The 16,516-nt window shown below is 38.0% G+C and overlaps 1 protein-coding gene and 1 pseudogene across 1 annotated transcript; one reads left to right on the forward strand and one right to left on the reverse strand.

Moving 5' to 3' along the window:
• Window positions 1–2,492: 2,492 nt before the first annotated feature.
• Window positions 2,493–4,837, forward strand: LOC142633003 (uncharacterized). Its single transcript, XM_075807298.1, has 6 exons — window positions 2,493–2,499; window positions 2,938–3,180; window positions 3,294–3,537; window positions 3,817–3,880; window positions 4,183–4,270; window positions 4,386–4,837. The coding sequence occupies exons 1-6, from the start codon at window positions 2,493–2,495 to the stop codon at window positions 4,835–4,837; spliced, it is 1,098 nt and encodes a 365-aa protein (XP_075663413.1).
• Window positions 4,838–6,211: 1,374 nt separating this feature from the next.
• On the reverse strand, window positions 6,212–9,119 carry LOC142630853 (F-box protein At1g80960-like; annotated as a pseudogene).
• Between the last annotated feature and the right edge of the window lie 7,397 nt (window positions 9,120–16,516).

Genomic DNA, 16,516 nt, shown 5'->3' on the forward strand with positions numbered 1-16,516 from the left:
CACGGTTATAGACCCGCGTGTTTTGTAGTGGTATCACTTGCACAATGACACATTTTCCACTTGGATAGTATTTAGGAGTAATAATTCTCTAGAAATTGAGGTTTAAGTTATTGCCGATCAAATTTAAGGGAATAAAATCCAACCCAAACTTTAAGAGTATATTTTGCACTTTTAATTTTTTTTTTAATACGTAAAAAGAAAATAATTAAAGATTTTGTGTATCACACGAAAAGAAAATACAGCTTAACAGTTACATTCACCCTAAGCTGCATGAGATATACCTATATGTTCAATCACTCCATTCATTGGTGAATAACTTTATTCTTGCAAAGTTGAAGCTAAGCTTAATCCATGAATACATAAATGTTCATATTTCACAATACAGTTACACTATCACCATTTTAATCCCTAGTGATAATGTTGTTTCTAGTTGCCTGGCTCTAGCTATAGGAGTTAATTTCTTCTCAAGATCACTAATATGCTTTCCAAATGAAATTTGCGTATCAATAATTATCGTCTCCAACTACACAGCATTGTTGAGTTCTAGGGCAAGCTCCATGTCAAGTGTACCACCAACAAAACCAATTAATTCAAGCATCTCGAGGCATTTGGGTGGATATTTAGCCTTCTGATCCTTTATTTTTTTCCCTAATGCCTCCTCCCCCTCCCCTCCCCCCTCCTCCACCCCACCCTCACCCTTTTCCTGAACTGCCACCACCTTTACATACCCCTCCTTCCCTTCCATTGTGCTTTCCTCCCCAATTTGGGTTTTACCCATATCCTTATTCCCCTCCTCCATCCCTACCCCATCCCCACCTCCTCAGCAGCCTAACCAGACCAAACTGTCTAACCTTGTACCTGCACCTTTAGCCATACCAAATAATCACACCATAAAAACCTCACAAAATATCCCTCCTACAACTAGTGAACATGGGGGTAGTAAGAGGTCTTTTCACATTGATGCAAGAAAAATTTCTTTCTCTTTTGATGGGGGGCGGTCTCATTCATATGCCATCCATGAGACACACCGGGATGTTCGGAGCTCTATTTGGCTTGGACGTAAGGGTATGGAGTGGATCCTTACTTGTTTTTCCGACATACGAGACTGGGTGCTCAGTCAAGATGTTCCTTGTAAAACATTCAAGGACAATGGGAAATTGATAGAGTTTTGAGGTAAATCAAATAAAGCTGGTCTTTCTGTGGTCATAGCAGTATATTTTGGAGGGGCTCGAAGAGGTTGTGTCATGATACCAGCAATTTCTAATCGTGCTAGTTGATCTCAAAAAGAACTAAGGAATTTTTTATCTGGTGCAAAAACTCCATATCCGGCCAGAGCATCCTCAAACAATAGTGGTGGAGTTGGTCAGAAAGTCGGAGGTGGCCGGAATGGGAATAATTTGCCTATCTATGGTAACCAACGGAAGTTAAGGAATTGTAAAAAAATTGGAACCACTTTGGGACATAACGTGATTCATGGAGATCTTATAGTAAAATGTTTCAGTTATAAATGGGAGACCACCGCGGGTATTTAATTTTAAATTGACATCAGCAAATTTGGCTTTGAGAATTTGTAAGTCTGAGGGTGGGCCACGCGTGGTGACATATTTGGGCAATAAGGTTGTTAGGTGGCCCAAGGATTTAAGTAGTGGGTTGGAGGAATTAAAGAAAACAGGTGGGCTTGTTCAAGCCCAACCCATGGCCACAGTGACAGTGAACCCGATAGGAGAGAATATTCCTATCAAGCCTAACCCGAAACTTTTAAGCTCTGGTTCTCCGTGTACGTGGGTGCTGGGCGAGAGTTCGAGAGGAAGTGGACTGTGATCGAGTGGCGATTCCGAGGCACTGAAGATAGTAGTGTCAGAAAACTCTTCCTTTCACGAGCTTCATGCTCCTCTCATCGCGGTGGACGCACCTGTCAGGGTGGGGGAAGAACACCACGGCGATGTGGCAAGAGCGACAGAGGGTCGCAAATTTGGGTTCATCGGCGAGGCGGAGGTCGATCTGGGTATGGGTACTGCTAAATCGATTCCGATGTCAGGTGATTTGGGCTCAGGGGTGACAGTGGTGCCGATAGGGCCTGGGCCAGACGATTTCGATCATCATCGGAATCAATTTGAGGATCAGAACCAGTTTGCTCTTCTATTGAAGTTGGGTAACAGGATGGGTTTCGTTTTTGGGGAGAAAGATGCTTTCACGAAAGGTTCGAGTGTGAATGGAGATCAATGGTGCAATCCTCAAGATGAGTGTGTGCCATCGAGCAACAGGGATGGGTTTGATTTGTTTAAGGGTGGTTCTGTCTCTTCTGAGGCTCTTCTGCTACAGTGGAAGCATAGTGGAACTAACACTAGTGGTCCCTTTTCACGGGGAGGCAGAGAGTGGCTTATTGGAGTGTTCACCTCTATCTAGGTGGGATCCTTTTGAACAAAGGGAGTTGGAGGTGACGCGGGAAGTTGATGAGGGAAAGGTTCTGCGTCAGAGGTGAAAAATTCGAAATGGGTGGTGAGCTTGATGAAAAGTTTCTGTAAAATTGTGGGTTTTCCCATTGTAAAACATGAAGATCAATGTCTGGCTTTGTTTTGTCTTCTAGAATAAGACTGCATCGATGTGGTCAACGTTGGAAATTCTAAAGGGATAGTAAACACAAGGCAGAAAGGGCTCATGGAACTTAAATGTTTAATTTCTTCAATTAATTATGATTGGGTATCTTCCAAAGGGAGGGACAGATGTTCTTCAAATGGTACGGGGTGATCACTACTTTTAAATGAGTTTACAGCTTTTATCCTAGAATGTCAGGGAATTAAACAATCCTAAAAAGCGGGAGGTATGCAAGAATCTTCTTAAGGAGTGGAAGTGTGATATTGTTTGTTTTTAAGAAACCAAGCTGTCTTCTTTAAACTCTTCTGTTGTTCGAAGTCTTTGCTGGTTGTGTAAATAAAGGTCGAAGTGCTTTTAAGTTTGAGAATAAGTGGTTGAAAGAAAAGAGTTTTGTGGAGAGACTTCAGCAATGGTGGAATGGATATTGCCTTCTGGGTTCTCCGAGCTTCATTCTGGCTCATAAATTAAAAGCGCTTAAAGATGATTTAAAAAAGTGGAACAAGGAGGAATTTGGGGACTTGGCCTTTAGGAAGAAATGTCTTTTATCTGAGTTGCTGGGTTTGGATGCTAAGGAGGACTTGTTGGGTCTTTCATAGGAGGAACAAACTCATCGTATTCAAATTAAAGGTGCCATTGCACATTTAGCCTCATTGGAAGAGATTTCTTGGAGACAAAAGTCCCAAATTTTGTTTGTGAAGGAGGTGACAATAATACTCACTTTTTTCAACGGGTAGCAAACTCACATAGAAGAACTAATCATATTCGAGGTATAGAGGTGGGTGGTGTCCTTTATGAGGATAAGGGAGAGGTGTGGTCTAAGGTGGTTCATTTTTATCAGGGTTTGTACATGGAGTCAGAATCTTGGCGTCCTACGGACAATTTGGAGTTTTCTTGTATTGAGGAGGATAAGCAGATTGCTCTTGAGAGGGGTTTTTCTAAAGAGTAAGTGGTACAGGTCCTTCAAGAGATGGAGGGTGATAAGGCCCCAGGTCCTGACGGCTTCACTATGGCCTTTTTTCAAAAAATGCTAGTGTAGTGGAAAAGGGATGTTATGGCCATCTTTGATCATTTCCATAGGAGCTCAGAGTTTAAATGGTCTTTGAATGCTTCTATTTTATCTTTGATTCCCAAGAAAAATAATGCACTGAATTTCAAAGATTTTCGGCATATCAGTTTAGTGGGTAGTGTGTATAAGCTGCTATCTAAAGTGTTGGCTAACAGATTGAGGATGGTGGTGGATAAACTCATTTTGGAGTCACAAAATTCTTTCGTGGGTGGTAGACAGGTTTTAAATTCAGTGCTTATTACTAATGAATGCCTAGATAGTAGATTGAAGTGTCAGACTCCGAGGGTGGTGTGTAAGTTAGAAAAAAAAAAAAAAAAAAAACCTATGATCGTGTAAGTTGGGACACTATGTTCTATTTCCTGGAGAGGATGGGCTTTGAGGGTCGATGGAGAAGTTGGTTAAAGGCTTGTGTCACTACTGTTCGCTTCTTAGCTTTGATTAATAGATCTGTTGTTGATTTCTTTGGTAGCTCTAGAGGCCTTAGAAAAGATGATCTGTTATCTCCCCTTCTTTTTCTTTAGATCATGGAGGTTTTAAGTCAGATTCTGAAGAAAACTAACGCAAGTGACCTCATTCAAGGTTTTCATGTGGGACTTATTAATTCTACTGGTATTCGTATCTCTCATCTCTTTATTTGCTGATGACACCATTCTTTTCTGCGATGCATCTAGGTAGCAGTTGCTATCCATTAGGCTGGTTTTGACTTGTTTTCAAACCTTTACAGGTTTGCAGGTGAATGTAGGGAAGAGTGAAATTGTTCCTATTGGAGAGGTGAGCAACATTCAAAATTTGGCTAATTCTCTTCAGCGCAGGGTGGGCAGTTTTCCTATGAATTATTTAGGAATGCTATTGGGTACCTCGTATAAGACAGCTTCTATCTGGAATCCGATTCTAGAGAGGATGGAGAAGAAGCTGTTGGGCTGGAAGCGGCTTTATTTGTCAAAGGGTGGCAAACTCACTTTATTGAAAAGTACCTTGTCAAGCCTTCCAACTTATTATCTTTCCCTTTTTATTGTTCCTAAAGTTGTGGCAATGAGATTGGAATGTATTCAAAGAAATTCTTTGCGGGGTTCTTCAGTTGAGTTCTTCAAATACCCCTTGGTGACTTGGGAAAAGGTTTGCTTACCTCGTAAATTGGGTGGGTTGGGAATTCGGAATTTGTTGTCATTTAATTAGGCTCTATTAAGGAAATGGCTTTGGAGGTATGGCCATGAAACTACTCATCTGTGGCAAAGGGTCATAGCCATAAAATATGGGGAGGGGAAAGGAGGGTGGAGCACTAGAGTTTGCAGAAGGGCTCATGGTTGTGGTTTATGGCGAAGTATTAGCAAAGGGTGGGAAAGTTTTTCTAAGCATTTGTCTTTTGTGGTGGGGGATCGTTCTCATATTCTTTTTTGACATGATAAGTGGACTGGGGATAATTCTCTCAAATCTCTTTATCTTCAGTTATTTGTGTTTAGTCAATAAGGAAGCTTGTATTTCTGAAGTGTTAAGTCCTCTAGTTGGTGATAATGATAGAGTATGGAGTTTAAAATTTTATAGGGAATTTAATGATTGGGAGTTGGTGGCTATCTATTCCCTTCTTCACTTCATTCAAACTCAAATTCCTAGGGGTGAAGGTAGTGACAAACTTTACTGGCATCTTAATGGAAGTGGGAAATTTGATGTTTGATTTTTTTATCATAAGATTTGAAATGTAACTCTTTCTACTTTCCCTTGGAAGGCATTTGGAAAGTAAAAGTTCCTAAAAGAGTGGCATTCTTTATGTGAACAGCAGCTCATGGCCAAATCCTTACTTTGGAAAATCTTATGCTCCGTGGCTACACTTTGGCAAATCGTTGTTGTAATGAGGAATCTGTGGATCACCTACTGATTTCTTGTCTAGTTTCTCATTCTTTGCAGATGTATATGCTTTGGCTGTTTGGGATTGATTGGGTCATGCCAGGTTTCGTTGCAGACTTATTTTTTTTGTTGGTATCATTGGCTTGGGAAACATAATTCTGATATTTAGAATCTAGTTCCGAGCTATTTAATGTGAAATATATGGACTAAATGGAATCGGCGTTCTTTTAAGGATACTCGAAAATCATTGACTCAATTGTTAGATTTATGCCAACGGACCCTCTTTGATTGGTCTCGGTATTGGGGCCTCTCAGATTGTTCTACACTTATGAATTTTCTTTTGTCTCTTAGAATAGCTTAGTGTCTGTTTGCTTCTTGTTACCTCTTTTTTCTCTTTGTTCACTATCGTGAACCTTGTGTATTTTTCATGCTATTCCTTTTTCAATAAAAAATTTCCTTACCTATCAAAAAAAAAAAAAAACTAAATTCTATCTAATAAAGAATGGACTGATTTTATCTGAAGTGAATGCTCAAAATATACAAGGGAGAGAGATTCTGTGATCCACAACTAGCAACTTCATTGTGTACAGAATTAGTTTTGCAGAAAACATTAGAACATTTAACTTGTTTTCAAATAAATAAAAATATATCTTACATTACAAAGAAACTTAGTCTACAACAAGTGCTAGTTTGACTTGGGGGGAAATTTGAAGTTAGAAATATTTAAAGAAATAAAAGATAAAGATAAAGATAAAAAAAGATTCTTACAATTATATAATAATTAAAGGGCTAATAAATAAGAAAGGAGCAATAATCAACTGAGCCTCAACAATTCCACTCCAAATTCATGACTTACTCCAACAGGTAGACAGAGTTAAATAATCGTACTTCAATCGGAGATGCATCACAATACACACAATAAGGGTGGAAGAACACACACACACACACACACACGCATGTTAGATCCATATCAAGCTACCACTAGACTCTTTGGTTAAGTTACACCACTAAACAAATTTTTATTAGATTAATATTTTAAAGATCCATCATACTCTTTTCTTTTTTTTTTAATTGGAAGTTATTTACCGTCTACTAGCTAAGCTTGTCCAACAACAAAAACATTTCAACAAATATGCTTTACAAAATGTGAAGAAAAAGACAGCACTGTGCTAAGCTCAAGTGCAAATAATCCTTACAAAAATCTCTGAACAATAAATTCCATAACTCTAAAGTTATAAACAATAAAATAATAACAATATTTACCTCGAGTGTAAATTTATGCAAAAAGGGAGATGCCTTCAGCATGGAAGTGCAACAAAGGAGACTGTTAGCACAATATGAAGATACAATCAATGTTAATTGCTTGAGGTTTCTTAACTCTAGAAATTTGGGGAACCTCTGAAAAATTAAACCAAGAAAAATGAGCACATTCATATAAACAAACATTGATGTTTGGGAAAAAAGAAGAAGGAAAAAGCACAATGGAGAGTGTTTGTTTATGAGTGTTTTATCACTAACCTCAACATACATGTTTACTACAATTGACTGAAGCTGAGAGAGATAACTTGAAATAGGGCAACATTTCTTCACTAAATAGCTAGCATACAGACCTTCCACAGACACATCAACAAGATTGAGAACATCCCCAAGACGCAACCTTATCTTATGCCCAAAATATTTGAACGAAACAAGATTTACAGCTGAAATCTCAATCTTTTTTAGACAGATGCAACGTAATATCTCTAAATGCTTTTGTTTGAGCAAAGGCCTAGAAGGCTTTAAATTCACCAAAGATGCTGAGGATTTCACATGTCATGCTTCAATATATGGACAATTAGATAAAATATAATTAAGAACTTTTCCAGTCACTTCCACATAACTTACACCGAGGTTTGTGAGGGAATCAAGGCTATAACCATGAGGAAACTGAGTAGGAAGAGTGTAATGTCCCCTAGCCACCTTCTGAAAAATAGGGTTGAAATCCAATGAAAGCCTTTTCACTTTCTTTCTCAGTGAAAAAAGTATCCAATTGTCAATATTCAATTTGTTATACTCCTCATCCAGAGGAAAACAAACTTTAAACCCATCTATGGTATGAGCTTGATGCAATTGCAATACATGATTTACCCAATCGTCATACCTATCCTGTCAATTCCAGGTAAAATTTTTTAAAAAGCTCTTCTTCCTGAGATATTGTAATGATGAATCATCAAAGTCCAAGCTACTGGTCTCAAATTTCCACAGATGTCCCCGGTACCTTCTAGAGAGGACACTAGTCCTTGCTGCTTCTTTCAACTTAAAAAATGACAGAATGGAGATAATAATTTCATCTGACAATTCACTTAACCAATCCATGCTGCAAAAACTGTCTGTCTCGTCGCACTAACCATAACAATACAAACACATGTTAGCAAAGATATAACTTTTTTCACTTTATTATGAAACTTTTAGTAAATAAATTTTACAAAATCATAGAGAAAGGAGCTTCTAATATATATATATATATATTAGAAATTTGATTCATAAAGTTAAACAGATTATACATCATCTGCTAAAACAAGAAGGTAATTCTCCAAACCAAGCATTAACATTACAACCTAGCATGTGAGACCAACATTCCAAAAGATGGAACAATAAATTTTTTAACATATATTAGCAAAGACTATAACTTCCTACTCTATTATGTAACTTTCAGGGAGTAAATCTCAGAAAATTATACCGGAATTGAGCAATTTTTAAACAACAATTTTTTTTTTTAAATGACTAGATTTTAAAAAACTGAGAAATCTAATAACAAAAAGGACAGAACTTGAACATCAACAAACTACCAAAAATCGAAATTATAACTATTGGGTTGCTTTTGAGAGAGACTCACCTTCAGTAGTGGAGATTTAGATCCAGCTTCCATGGTCTTCTCAGTTCTCATACAAGTCCGCAACACAAATAAAAGATCCAAACTTTACTTAGTATTGGCAGAGACACTGAAGAGAACTGAATGCTAATGCTAACAATTCTCTCCATTCTAACAAATTTGTCAAAGGGTACTACACAAATAAAAACTTTAAACCATGTTGGACCTGACATTAACATAAACTCAATTAGTCAACTATATAGCAAAACCTGTAATAAACTCAACTCTCTGAGGCATTTTGTCAAACATCTAGCAGATAATCATAAGACTGATATTTTTTACCCAGAAAAAGAAAAACTGAAATGTGGACAACATAAAAGGATTAGAGACCAATAAAGAGAAACCCATTAATTTTCACTAAAGGAATGAAAAGCCATAACAAATCCAGCAATGGCAATTAAGAAAAAGCAAAAGAGAGAGAGAGAGAGAGAGAGAGAGAGAGAACATTCAGAGAGAAAGACCAAAGAAACTCACCGTCGCCGTTCTCGTCGCCTTGGACCTGATCTGGTGGAGGTGGAGCCGTCAACGGCGGAGCTGAGGGCTGGATTTTGAGCTGGAGCCGTTTGCATATTGATGTTTTTTGGGAATGGGTTTTTGAGTTCTGGTGAAACGACATCATTGCATCTTTGTTTTGTGTTTTGATTTCAGCCAAAACAACATCGTTCAGTAGGCTTGGTCTTGTGGTAGAGTGCTTCTAGTGTCACCTAATGTGGCACAACAAATATCACAATTTGTCTATGTAGTAAGTTATGGTTGGTGAAGCGAGACCTCTACATAGTGTTATGCCACTTTATGAGGCACAAGACTTATTTACAGGATATTCAATTTCAACCTTACGTAAAACGGTGTTGTACTGGGCAAGCAAATGTGGCAAAAAAAAAAAAAAAATTACAAACCAAATGCTAGCGGTCACTTGACGGCCATGTAAGCGAGGCCACTAATAAAGGGGCTCATTTTGCTAATAGAGGTAAAATTCAAATGTAAATTTTTCTTGAATTTAAGAATATAAAATTCAAATACTCTCAAATTTCAGAGTGTATTTTGCAATTTACCGATTTTACCTTTTCATTTTTTTTTTTAAGTTTTAAAATTTATTTAAATTAAGATAAAAAACTTAGTAAAAGCATAAAGAAACCATAAAATTACTCAAAGGGTGAAATCTAGGAAGCATTGATACTTCATTTTTGTGTTGAACACTTACATGCTTAAAATATATAGAAATAATAATAAATATATATTTAATAAATATGTCTCATAGTATTCCTGTTCTATTTTAAAAAAAATTGTCATATTGTCATGTCGTTGTATCATACTCGTACCCAATCCGTGGTTTTTAGGAACAAACCCAACACAAAGCACGAACAAACCCAACAAAAAGATTGAAAATAAACCAACAAAATAGGCAAAAATTAACGCAACCAAAAAATAAAACTCACCGACTCAGATTCACACATTGGACGTGACAGCAATCTCTTTGTGGTAAAAAGCTGATAATGGTAATTAGTATTCCAAACATATAAGCAGGAAAAGTTAGCTATTGAACAAAATTGGTGGATGAAACATGGTGAACTTGGATCTCTCACCTGATTGGATGGATATCTAGCTATTACCACCAACCTAAACTTCTTCCATAACCACATCTGAATTAGCTTTCTATAGTAAAAGAGATTTCGTGAAATTAGGTAAACAAAAAACTTTCCACATTCCATCAAAAAAAAAAAAAACCTTTCCATAACAAAATCACATTAAGATTTTATGCCAAAGCTTGGAAATAACCTGAACTACTGAGGGATCTGATTCATGTTTCCAATTGAGTGCTTCAAGAAACTGCAATTTTTATTTATTTTTAATCACAAACATGTATTTAATTTTGGAAAGTAAGTTGGCTATGAAGTATGAACACTGAAATAAAAATATATGAAATTCAAGCAACTTCTAATTTTCTGGAAAAAGAAAAAAGAAAAAAAAGGAAGCTTAATCTTCGTTTGGTACGATAATGAAAAAGAACTCCATCCTTGTCGAAAAGCATGGGAACAAATAAAATTGGAAAATACTACTTTCCATTATGATTAACCAATTTTGTTACCAAAGCAGCAAATGTAGGTGGTAAATACATTTAGAAAAGATGCCCAAGTATTTCATTTGAGGAAAGAAATGGATTAAGGAGTATACATCAATATTAAGACTATATTTGTTTCAGCGATGATATTTTCTAGAAAATAAGTTATTTTCCAAAAAATATTTTCTATAAAACTATCTCATTTTTCTATGTTTGGTAGCAACCTTAAATGAGTTGAAAAACAATATTTTAATTTTCCTTATTTAGCTTACTATAAGATAAAGTTGTTTTTAAAAAAAAAAAAAAATTAGTGGAAGACAATCTCTTAAAATAAGTTATACTTTTTATGTTGACTAAAGATAGTTTTCCTTTAATTAATTTTTTCTAATTCTATCAAAAACTGAAAACTAAAGAAAATAACTAATTTTTTCTAATTCTATCAACAACTGAAAAATACGAAAAATTATCTTTATATAAGGTTTTCCATCAAAACAAACAAAGCGCAAAAGCGCAAGTGAAATACAATTTGCTATCTTTTAAAGGAAAAGTTGTAAAGCAGGGAGAGATTCTCATAGAAGTTCATCTACGCCCATATTTTACAACTGTTAAAAAAATATGAATAAATAAATGAAAGAGAATAAAAAAGAAAGGAAAGAAAAGATATAAGATTGTCTACTTCTAGTCTAACCTTTTAGATTTGTTATTTCTTTGTATGTATTATACAGAACTCACAGAACCATGATCCCTAGCCTAATTCCACGCACTATCAATTTCATTGAACACTTTTTTTCTTCTTCCAATTACTGTAATCGACCCAAGTTGGCCCTTGGGCCCAACGTCTCCGACTCTCCCCGTTGGGCCCATTCTTCTTAAAATAATTTCTTTCTATGATAAATTATAAATATATAAAATTTATCTTCTTAACAATTTAATTAGTTCAAAGGGGCTTAAAAATGGTAAGTTAGTCTATACTCTATAACGTGTTCCTCTACTCCAAATTAATGAAAACTTTTTAACATAGAACATTTTTAAAAAATTGTTTTCTAGGAATTTTTGGTATTTAAAGTGGCAAAAACCTTTAGAATTTGCTTTTTCTTAATCAACAAAAAATCAAGGGAAAAACCAAAAATAACATACTATAAGCAAGATTACTATTTTATTTCTATTTTAAATTGGTTTCTTACTTGATTTGTGTGCGTGCGCACAGAGCACACACATTTTTTATGCACAAATAATTTTTTTATTTATTATTTTTTCTAAATTATGTCGAATGATTGGTAAGAATTAAAGTATCACATTAATTTGATGGGACCAAGGCTTTCAAGGATTCAAAACTTCAAGGGCTTACTACTAGCTTCAAAGAAATCAAGATGGAGGAGGATGAGTCATTTGATGAGTTCTAAACTAGGCTCAAGGACATAGTGAACTCAGTTTTCAATCTTGGGAAAACCATTTCCGAACCCAAGATTGTGAGAAAGGTGCTCAGATTTCTGCTCGAAAGATTTCATGCTAAGATCACCGCCATTGAGGAATCAAAGGATATTAATAAGATTCCTTTGATAAAGCTTGTTGGAAATCTGCAGACCTATGAGTTAGGTTTGTCTAGGCTCGGGAAGTCAAGCAAGAGCATGGCACTAAAGGCCAAGAGTAGTGACACGGATGAGTCTTCTGATGATGAAGATTCTAAAATGAAGTCCTACATCACCCGACAATTCAAGAAGTTCATGAAGAATGCCAATGCAAAGGGTTTCGACAAGGAATGTAGACAATCAAGTTCTTATCAGTCTAAGAGCCAAGACAAAGGGAAGAAGAATGTGAGAGATGGCGGTCAGTACACTGTTCCCTCTGGACCCAAGTGTTTTAGGTGTCAAGGTTTCGGTCACATGAAACAAGAGTGCCCTACCTATCTCAAGTCTATTGGGAAAAGTAGGGCACTTGTTGCAACTTTGAGTGACACCGAACTTGAGGATGATTCCAAAATGAGGATGACGAAATCCTAAATGCCTTCACCGCTAGTGTCAATCCTACTAAGCAAAATTTGAGAAGATGGATGAGCAAGATGACATCCACACAGCCTATGCAAATCTATACAAGGTCTTGGAAAAACATGAGAAGCTGTATAGGTTGGCCACCAAGAAGCTCAGTGAAGTGGAGCTTGAACAAGAACAACTCTCTACAAAGTTTGATGAAGCCAATCAGACCATTGGAGCACTGAGATTTGAGAACAATTTCTTGGCCGAGAAGACCAAGAAGCTTGAGGCGGAACTGTTCCAAATGAGAGCTTAGTCGGAGAGGACCTCAAGTGCAAAGCTTGATAAAATGCTCAGCATGCAAAAATCTGCCTCCGATCGATCCAGTTTAGGGTATGATTTTTCTTCTCCCAATATTGCTTCTTCTAGTACTACTGTTTTTGTCTCTCCTACTAACAATATTGATTTTAAGAATAATGATGCTAAAACTGTGATAGCCAGTGAGAACATAGACAAGGGTAAATCTATCTTAGGAGCACCCCCTAAGCTTGCTAAGAACGAAACCAAAAACCCTAGGGCTAAGAGCATCCACAGCAGTGGAGCTAAAAATTTAGCTTTTTAGCTTCACAAAAAGTTACTTTATCTATTTTACCTATACATTTTACAAAACATGCTGCAGCAGTGGATCTATTTTAACTTTCAACATAATAAAATAATATAAACCTCACAATAAAATAATATATCTACTACAATAAAATAATATATTCATTACAATAAATAACAATCACAACCAACCGCAACCGCTATCACTACCACTACCACTACCGCCACCGACTCTTCCACCGCCACCGCAATCGCTACCGCCGCCCACCGTCACCGCCGCCACCACCGCCACCGCCGCCACGTAATAGAATAATATATTCTCTACAATAAACAACAATCACAGCCACTGTCATCACCACTGTCACTACCACCACCGCCATTGCAACTGCCACCACCACTGCAACCGCCACCATCAAAAAAATTATTTTTTTCTCACCAATATTAAATAGTAATAATCTACCGCTTAAAATTTATTACAAAAATATTATAAAACATTACTTAATTTTAATTTCTTATTATTCTTTATTTTATTTTTCTTATTTATCTTATTTGTTGGTTTCATCCAAATACACGTTTTTTTTTTTTTTTCCTCTTTGTTTGCTTCATTTCTTCAATCCTCTGAACTTTTCTTTCTGAAAGTGAATGAGAGACAGAGAGAGGCACGGTGATAAAAGAAAGGAAAAAAAATGGAGCAAAACCCAGAAGGATCGGCGGTGAGCTCAGAAGGATCGGTGGTCAAACTCAACCAAAAACCCAGATCAAACTCATAAGGATCGGCGGCGTGGGTCTGAGCTAATCGGCAGCTTGGAGGGTCGGTGACGGTGTGGGTTTGAGAGCTTGGGACGGAGTGGGTCTGAGGTTGAGAGGGTTGATCGGCGGTGGGTCTCAGCTAGTGGGTCGGTGACAGTGGGTCTCAGCTGGTGGGTCTCGGCGACGGTGAGCTTGAGAGAGTTGAGAGCTTCGGACGGCGTGGGTCTCGGCGACAGTGAGCTTGAGAGAGTTGAGAGCTTCGGACGGCGTGGGTCTCGGCAACGGTGAGCTTGAGAGAGTTGAGAGCTTCGGACGGCGTGGGTCTCGGCGACGGTGAGCCTGAGAGAGTTGAGAGCTTCGGACGGCGTGGGTCTCGGCGACGATGAGCTTGAGAGAGTTGAGAGCTTCGGACGGCGTGGGTCGGTGACGGGCCGGCAGCGGTGAGCTTGAGTGAGTTGAGAGAGTTGAAAGAGAAGAGATGAGAGTTGAGAGTTGAGAGTTGAAAGCTTCAGTGCACACAGAGATGAGAGTGACAGAGAGAGTGAGAGAGAGAGAGAGAGAGAGAGAGAGAGAGAGAGAGAGAGAGAGAGGCTTTGAATTATTTTAATCGGGGCCCGAATAAAATATTTTTTTTTTATAACTTTCAGCTACAGTGCTCATGTATTGATACATGAGCACTGTAGCGCAAAGCTAAAATTTTTTAGCTTTGCCTCCACTGCTACAGGTGGGTTTTTGTGGTTTGAGTGGAGCTAAAATAGCAATATAGCTATTTAGCTCCACTGCTGTGAATGCTCTAAGAAGAGTAATGCTTAAAAGTCTAAAGAGCAGAAGCATCATCTTTGTTATCACTGTTGTGCAGTTAGACATACTCGACCTAATTGCTATAAGTGGTTAGCCACTCAACAAAGCTGTAAGTGCACAATTGCGCCTAGACCAAAAAACACACGTGGGCTCAGGCCCAATGAGCCTTAAACAATGAAATTTGTAGAGTGTGGGCTCGCAATCTAGTTTAGTGATATTTGAAACTTGATGAACAGGCTAAAATATTACAGTATTTGCAAATAATAGACAAACGGGGCAAAATGAACCTCCTCGGAAGTAAGCCGAGGACGACTTCCCTTTCTTAATATATTATTTCTCTTTCTTCTTTCAAAGGTTATAGTCTTTAATATTTTTCTCCCCCCTCCTTTCTTTACTCTCTTCCCTCTTTCAAAGGTTATAGTCTTTAAATACTTCTTCTTCTTCCCTCTTTATCCACATGTAACGCAAATCACCCTATTAGACACCTGTCCCATCCACCACCCTCTGGAAGTCTTTAAATGATAGCAAGAAGGCTGACTTCTACTATTCAAGGGTCATTCCCCCATTAATGCGGCCAGGGAGGTAGGTGCAGGGTCTTTAGTGTGGAGGTAGCAACCTTTTTCTGAGATATTTCTCTCACACCGTTGCGTCCAGAGGGTGCTTAAATCCCCCTCTTAACCAACGGTTTTTCCAGAACTCTGCCTTGATCTTTTTGGCGAATCCCAGGGTTATCGTGGGTCTGTCCGAGGAGATATTCGTCCTCGGACGAATCCTCGGACTCTCGACTCATGGGCCGACCTATAGTTCTAGGGGACTTTTAGTCTAAAACAAACTAGCGCCCATCAACAAAGCCCAATGCCTAAATACTTACTTAGGTCCTTTTAGTCCCCACAATAGCCCCTCAAAACTTTATTTTTCCTCATCCGAGGAGAAAAATAGGGTTTTGATCCGACCAGAACTCCCTTCACACGTTTCGTACATCACCATGCGTGTGGGGGTGGTCTCATTCCTAGAAAATGTCGTTTGGCGCAGCAGCAAATCTGACCAGAAGAAGGATAATCAATGATGACAAATGCTTGATTTGTACAAGGGAATTAGAGTCTACTATTCATGCACTGTGGGACTGTGCAGCGGCTCAAGACATTTGGGCTGGAAGTGTTCGAAAATTGCAGAAGTGCAAGCATGGGCAGCCCGATATGATGCACCTGATGCAAGACTTTTTGGAGCGCCTGACTTTAGAAGAGTTGGAATTGTTCTGGACCCAAGCGTGGCTGATTTGGAATCAGAGAAACAGCTTGCTGCGTGGAGGAAATATGAAGAGCCCGAATAGCTTGAATAAAAGAGCTAAGGAGTATGTTGAAGACTTCAAATCTGCCCAAACCCAACTGAATGTTCAGATCATGCAGCAATCATGTGGAGATGTATGGTAACCACCACCACCACCAGAAGAGTACAAACTTAACTTTGATGCAGCCCCCTTTTTCAGATTTAGGCAGGTCAGGATATGGTGCAATTATTCGAAATTAAAAGGGAGAGGTTATGGCTGCTATGACTGCTAGTGGACCGAAGGTGCGCACAAGTGATGAAGCTGAGTTACTTGCTTGCCGAAGAGCCATAGAATTTTCTGTAGATGCTGGGGTGACAACATCAATGTTATTCATGCCATCTCTTCCTTAGTGGAAAACACTTCATTATTTGGCAATGTTGTGGATGATATTCGACATTGTTGAGGGGATTGCAATGGTCAAGTGTTTGTTGTATTAGGAGGGGTGGGAATAGAGTAGCATATGCTTTGGCCCAATATGATAGAAACACATTAGATGAGGATTTGTACTAGATGGAGGACTCTCCCCCACCAACAATGGAAGCATTGTATCATGATTTTTCATCTCTTTAATTGAATGAATATTCCCCTTTCA

This window comes from Castanea sativa, chromosome 4 (genome assembly GCF_040712315.1).
Source record: "Castanea sativa cultivar Marrone di Chiusa Pesio chromosome 4, ASM4071231v1".
NCBI lineage: Eukaryota > Viridiplantae > Streptophyta > Magnoliopsida > Fagales > Fagaceae > Castanea > Castanea sativa.

What these genes read in the sequence shown, in the direction of transcription:
- LOC142633003 (XM_075807298.1), top strand. An exon ending in CTTTCGTGGGTGGTAGACAG is followed by an intron (nt 3,881 to 4,182) that starts GTTTTAAATTCA and finishes CTTTTTCTTTAG; the next exon opens with ATCATGGAGGTTTTAAGTCA. An exon ending in GGGACTTATTAATTCTACTG is followed by an intron (nt 4,271 to 4,385) that starts GTATTCGTATCT and finishes AAACCTTTACAG; the next exon opens with GTTTGCAGGTGAATGTAGGG.